General features: G+C 29.6%; 1 protein-coding gene across 2 annotated transcripts in view; it reads left to right on the top strand.

Moving 5' to 3' along the window:
• Positions 1 to 4,445, top strand: part of LOC136796354 (putative gustatory receptor 2a) — a 20,678-nt gene extending 16,233 nt beyond the window's left edge. Inside the window, exons 2-4 of one of the 2 annotated variants that reach the window (XM_067049877.1) lie at positions 1,315 to 1,383; positions 2,075 to 2,164; positions 4,290 to 4,445. In XM_067049877.1, coding sequence (XP_066905978.1) covers positions 1,315 to 1,383; positions 2,075 to 2,164; positions 4,290 to 4,406 — 276 coding nt within the window. In that variant the 3' untranslated portion in view covers positions 4,407 to 4,445. Of the gene's footprint in view, positions 1 to 1,314; positions 1,384 to 1,827; positions 1,989 to 2,074; positions 2,165 to 4,289 lie in introns of those variants that run through there. The other variant, XR_010844057.1, reaches the window with a different exon arrangement.
• Positions 4,446 to 6,927: the final 2,482 nt, after the last annotated feature.

Genomic DNA, 6,927 nt, shown 5'->3' with positions numbered 1-6,927 from the left:
TGTAAATATCAACAAATAAATAAAATAAAAAAAATATTTCACATCAAAATAATAATAAAGAAATATTCAAAATTTTAAATTTCAAAAATTATAGTTCATGGACAGGTATTTTCAAAGCTTTTATCCCAAAAATTAGTATTTTTTTATGACTCTGATATTCCATTTTTTTGTTATGATTTTTTATCAAATACAGTTTTTTGGCTCGAGAAAGAAATGGTTTTGAGGAAGTTCAGCTACATAACCTTGAACATTATTGAAAAATAGATGTTTTCTTGTGTAAAAAATTGCCTTAATTATGCAATAGCCTGTACTTTATAAATTGTACTGTTTGGTTATAGAACATACTGTTTACCTTATATTAAAGCGACCAATCATTTGTGGCACAATAGAAGCACACTCCCTCCTGAGATTGCAAAATTAAATGTATATTTAATAAATAAGAGATTATAGCTAAATACAAGTAAATTTGAAAACTTAAAAAAAATAATAGAAAACTATACCACTACCATTTCTAGATCTATGGTTGTGCAAGGAGACAATTTGGTCAGGATCACGCTCAACTGTATAGGTACACTTGTTTGCTTTAACTAATAGAAATCCTACACTCACAGTACTCAACAGCATAGATTATATAGCATAGATCACGCACTCTTTATCAAGTTATAGAGAACTGTCTAGATAATAACAAAATACTTTCTAACACCTCTTTTTCAACTATTTAAATATAAAGTATACACAGTGTTTTTTATTGCTTATTTAATATCCCAATGAATCGACTCCTAAATTTGTATGATAATAAATAGCTTTGATTGTAAAAAATAAGTGTTGGTGGACCATTATGGTGAGACGAATGTGGCAGGAGTATACTGATTGGATAGTAAAGAACTAATAAATAATTAAATTAGTAAGTTGCATTACGCATTTGTAACATAAATTGGATTAGATAGAGACCTTTTTCTACGATTGGTACTTTAAGGTACACAATAATATACTTAGCTGTGGTTTGGTGGGTCCATTCTGTGAGAAATACTACTATGAAAGAATTTGGAGGTGAGGGGCCTCCATGTGATGATTGAACAATAATATTAATTTTTTTTTTTCTGAACCCTCAAAAACAGAAAAACATTAAATTAATAGGTTGCTTTATGTATGGTTACATAATTCAAATGGATATTACCTTTTTCTACCAATGATACTTGAAAGTATACTGTGAAATACTAATCTTGTTATTTTGATGTGTCCATTCCATATGAATTCTACTATAAAAATATCTGAGGTGAGGGGCCTCCTTAATAATATTAATGATTTTTTCAGGCAAATCAATTACACATTCTTCTGTCTGAGAGATTGTGGAATGAAGATATCAGAAAAATAGAAAACATTGTAAGTTTTTTCTCATTTAAAGTTTTTCTATTATTAATCTACTATAAATGAATCACAAAATTTCATAGATATAGCTTGAATTTAACTTGTGGTTAGATTAGTTTACTTCGACTTCAACTGAATATAATTGCAGTAAAATGAACCTAGTGCTCGTGCTGCTACCTTTTGCAAAGATTGTAAACTATGTTAATATTTCCATAAGAGACCTAGGTATGATTTAAATCTAAACAAAGGAAGTTATAAACATCACTATCCACATAGCTGTTGGTCCTTGTGTCTTTTGTTTGCTATTACATTTGATTTACTCAATTTTCATCATAAAAAGAAACAAAATAAAGATAGATAAAATGAAAAGAAACATTAATATCAGCAAAGTTGGTGACAGATGATAAAAATTTATATAAATTGTACTACATTAACTATAAATTCAAAATATAATGGTCATTAAAGCAAGCACATGAAGTAAATGGTTCCTCAATTGTGATCTGTAGTGATTCATACTCGAGCCTCAAGGCTATTCAAAATTTCCAAATTTCGCCAACCCAGCTATTCCCACATTACAGCTAAAAATATTTGACTAAAAAGGTCTAAAGTACAACCGATAAGTAAGCTATAAGTATAAGTAAACTAAGAATAAAATATAAAAATGTTTCATTACTTATATTTTCTATATATGTATTTTTTTTTCTAGGGAAAAGTGGAAGCATGTCTATTAATGAAAAGAAGAGTCGAATTCAAAGGTTATGGATTCCTTGTGCTTGACCACACCTTACTTCTGTCGGTCAGTTGGTATCCATAAATTAAGCAAGATATATCAGTATTTGTAACACAGAGTTAACATTTCTATATACAAATGGTGCCTGTCTGTAATGGATTATTTATATTCACAAATGGATAGTTTAAAAAAATAATAGCTTTTTAAGCAATTTAAAATTAACAATGAACAATTCAAATTATTTATAACTTCATAATCGGCCAGATATTGTAGAGGAAATATAACTTTTTCAAACTTAGCAGTGTTGTCTGATAATAAAGAAATAATTGCAAGAATATACTATGTACAGATGATGTTGATATGTGAAACAGAAGATGGCTTGAATTGTGGTCAAGAAAAACAATTAAGAAATAGTTTTAACTATTTATTAACCTTTCGACCCACACTGCAACTCTTAATTAGGGCTAAAATAAAAAAGATAGAGAGTAGGTAAAGCTAATGTATAAAAATACATACATGTAAACAAATGAACATAACTCAAAATTAGCAATAAAGTTAACGATGAATAGTAAAAAAATTAACTGACATAGTAATGAATAATTAACTGATAAAAAAGTAATCTTATTTTTTATTTATTATCAAACAGATCTATTAATTAACCAAGAAAATATAATAACTGACCTACAAATTATTAATAAAATAATTTTTACTAATAACAAATAACTATTTTTTAAATAACTAATTTGGTTACTGCCCCAGTATTGATAATAGATCTGTTAGATAGTATATATTCTTTTTTCTTAATCAGTTTATCATTCATTATGTTTGTTAATATACCTTTTAGGTATTCATCTTTAACTTCACAACTATTTTTTTATCTTAGTTATATGGATGTCTTTTTATACCTCCAACTTTATACCTGTTTTATTTACGTATCACTTTTATACTCTAACCTTTGCTTTACTATGTATCTTTTTACTTTAGCCCCAATTAAGACCTACAATATGGATCTATAGTGAAATCACTATTTTATGGTCTAGCAACACTGCTATTTTCTGGTTTATACTGTAACAACCTAGAGACCCACTAACCGATATGGGCCAAAATAACGCAACCAGCCAGCTAACATGCGAACCACTACTGTCATTAATGTTTTTACTATTTCTTGTATATATTTTAATTTCACACCGGTGAAAACCATATATACATTGTAATATTCTTAAGGTGGATCCACATGTTGGCCGCTCGCCACGGATCGGAGGCTCGTACAAATGCTCGGCAAACAAAGAGCGGACCATCCACATGTCAGTGTTATTCAGAGAGGCAAGCATGGTGGACGTACTAGTGGTTTCAGCCATTGCACTTGGATTGTATTGTTTTTATTTCAAAAAAAGAAAATGAAAGGAAAATAATATATAAATAAATAAGATTAAATATAAAACTTATTATAAAAAGTACCAACAAACACCTTTAACCTCCTAACAGCTCTCAGTTGCAACTAGACAAAGAACAATGGTGTAGATGCTACACGAGCGCTCTCACGAACCCCTTTGATCTGTGTCCAAAAAACGACTCTCGACGGCTCCGCAACGAGCCTAGGCCAACCAAGCCAAGCCACCCATCCACATGCTCGCGTATGTCTGAGTTCGCCATAATAAATGTATTATTTGAATCAGTAAAGATTACAATAGAATCTTCTGATTCACTAAGAACAAACTTCTTACATTTAGCATCTCTCAGTGGCATTTAACAGCCTTATCATGGAATTGTTCTCCTTAGAAGGCAGTAAGTAACAATATACATAGTGGATCAATTCATTCTAGTTCTATTATTGGAAATCAATATTGGACTTTTATCACACTTTGCCTTTTCTGGATTTCTCCTTCTTAACCTTTTTCTTCCTTTCACAAAGACCTACAGCTTGTTCCCTATTGAGTGACGTTTCCTTCCTGCAAGGACCTATGGTCAAGTTCCCATAGGACTTGTTCTCCTCTTCACGAGCGATAAGCTCGATTCCTGAGGAGTGAAAGTTCCACCCTTTTCCATGCAAACCAGACCATCTTCTAATGTCAGGAATAGTTTCCTGGTGAGTCATTTATACTGGATTTAATTTTATTTGATTCAATGATAAACTAAAACTAGTAAAAAACAAATTATCTAAATTAACAAAATGTATATGTAAAACTTTCAGATCCTGGGTGCTGGGACTACATACCTTGTCATTCTTCTGCAGGTGGGTAAGGAATCCGCTGTAAATACTTTGGGAAGCGGTCCAAACTACAATGTGACTACAGCTATTAACAATTAAACAAACTGTTTGAGGGGTTTTGAAGTCAAGAAAGCACAAGGGACTTTTTTTTTTTAATAGAGTTTAGTGTGGTTAAGGATTGTTATTTTATGTTATGCTCGATCTAAATGTTTGCCACTTGCTACAAATCCAAGGCTTGCACAAATGATTGGTATGCAAAGAAGACAACAAACATCGGTATCCACATGCTTGTTTTGTTCTTTTGACTTTTGTAGGTTATTATATTTGATTTGAACCATTTTCATTCTAATAAGGAACAAAATAAAGATAGATAGAAAGGAAATGTAGTAAATGAAGCAAATTAGGTGGTAGATAATAAAAATTCATAGAAATAGTACTAAATGTCTTATAAATTCAACTTCTATTTGACATTTGTTATCAAATATTCATTAATTTAATTACTCAAACATATAATATTTTTATAAACTTTTTTTTGTTCTGTGTTAAATAAAAAATAAACCATTAAAGTTAACTGGCAAGATTTTAAAAATAGTATATACACTAAATCGATAGAATTTTAAAATATACAATCTTAAAACTAGAATTAATTATTGAATCTGAAGGTTGAGGAAATTTGTTATTTAATTAAAACACAGAAAGCACAAATATATATCAGTTGGTAGTTCTAGAATGATGCTAACTGGACACAAATGTGTGAATGCAGCACAAGTGCTCTTTGATTTGAGCCCAAAAACTTACACTCAACAGTTTGGTCAAAATTCATGCCAACTTGTACCAGCCAATACAAATGTTTCCTCCACAAACTTGCACATGCGCAAATTTGCCTTAGTTTGGCAAACATGTAGAGATATCTTACACTATTGGTGGCAAATGGTTAGAAGTAAATGTCTGCCTTGTGCTGACATCTAGCAGTGACTAAATCAACTAGTTAAAAAATTAGCTATTTTGTTTTGTGGTAAATGGATACAAGTGATTCATTACAAATTTACTTAGCATTTTTGACTAATCGCACACTTTTTAATGATAGCTAAAAATTATAAGTTGATTTTAATTAATGCACAATAATTTTTTCTGTAGTACAAATATTTTGAATCAATTGTTAATGTTTCTACTGTTACCAAGCTTTAAAAAAAAAAAAAAATTATAATTGTATTTCAATACGTTTCTTGAGTAATATGTATGATTTAAATTAAGTTAGTTATTTAATTTATAGATGTATTCAATTGTGCTTTACACTTAGTTGCTTTTAATATTTGTTTTTATTCGTTTGTTTCAGTTTTGCTGTATCTTTTTATTAATCATTTTTTCATTCAATATGTACTCTGCAAATTGATGTTTATATTAGGAGTTTTGTCGTGTTGTTATAATAAATAAATAAACAAATGATACGGGCACCTCTTGTGCACCGAAATCGCTGCTTCAATCTTGAAAATGATTGCATCATCAAATGTCTATATAAATTTAATCTATTCTAACCTGCAACATTATTCTAACCTGTTTTGTTTAGTTTATTGATTTTTTTAGGTATTTTTATTGCCACAAGAATTGGCTGAAAGTTGTAGCTAAATGGTTAAAGAGATTTTAGGTAGGAAAATTAGTTCATCTTTCCAGGATATTAGTGTTTGGCTCTTTGATAATATTTTTGTTATGTCAGGTATTGTTTTTTTGCTTCTTGAAGATATCACTTCTTTTGAAAGAAAACTATTTTTTTTTTTAGGCCACTGACATAGAAAATCATTATTAGATTTTCCAGATTTGTCACACAAATGTCAAAATTGATAATGTTATTTCACAAAAGCAATCTTGAAAATGAACAAAGTGATTATAAATATATTTTAAGACATTCAGCATATTAGAAAAAAACATTGGTATTTATTAATGATCCTTTCAAAGGAAATGTAAGGGAATTAAGGTTGCATGCAAGACAAGAACCGCCTGGAGGAGTCATCTGGGCTAAGAATGATGTTGAAGAACATAACATTTTAAAAGAAGAACACTGTATCCAGGAGAGCGAGTTGGGGGTAAAAATGGCTTAATTTGTACATCAAACTTCTTAAATTCATAGTGTAGTAATCATTGAGAAATTTGACAATTCTTAAATCAAAAACTGAAGAAAATTTGACCAACACGGATTGTTAATTTATATTCATATAATTCTTGCTTTTCATTCTATATTTTGTTAATTATAATTAATACTGATAATAATATAAAAATACTGATTCTCAATGCCTCATATAATCTGTAAGTAGACCAATTCATATAATTATTTGGAAGATTTCTCAACCATTTTTAAATATTTTTAGTTTTAATGGATTCACAGCGAGCAATTTATTCTATATATTTTAAAATAATTTTAAAACAACCCAACATCTCCAGAACTGAATCTCACACTGTTTGATGATAAAGGGGCCGCTAGAGGCACCTAAATCTAGTGAGAAAAAAAAATATCATAGAACCAATATTGCCGATTTACGGGCATTTACCCGATTTTTTTGGATATTTTTCACCTTAGTGGGTAGTTGTCGGGTATTTCGGGTAAAATAGCTTTTGGTTATGTATA

Source organism: Halyomorpha halys, unplaced genomic scaffold (assembly GCF_000696795.3).
Source record: "Halyomorpha halys isolate HHAL.00 unplaced genomic scaffold, Hhal_1.1 Scaffold11.1, whole genome shotgun sequence".
NCBI classification, from domain to species: Eukaryota; Metazoa; Arthropoda; class Insecta; order Hemiptera; family Pentatomidae; genus Halyomorpha; species Halyomorpha halys.
This window is presented reverse-complemented; position numbering and strand designations above follow the sequence as displayed.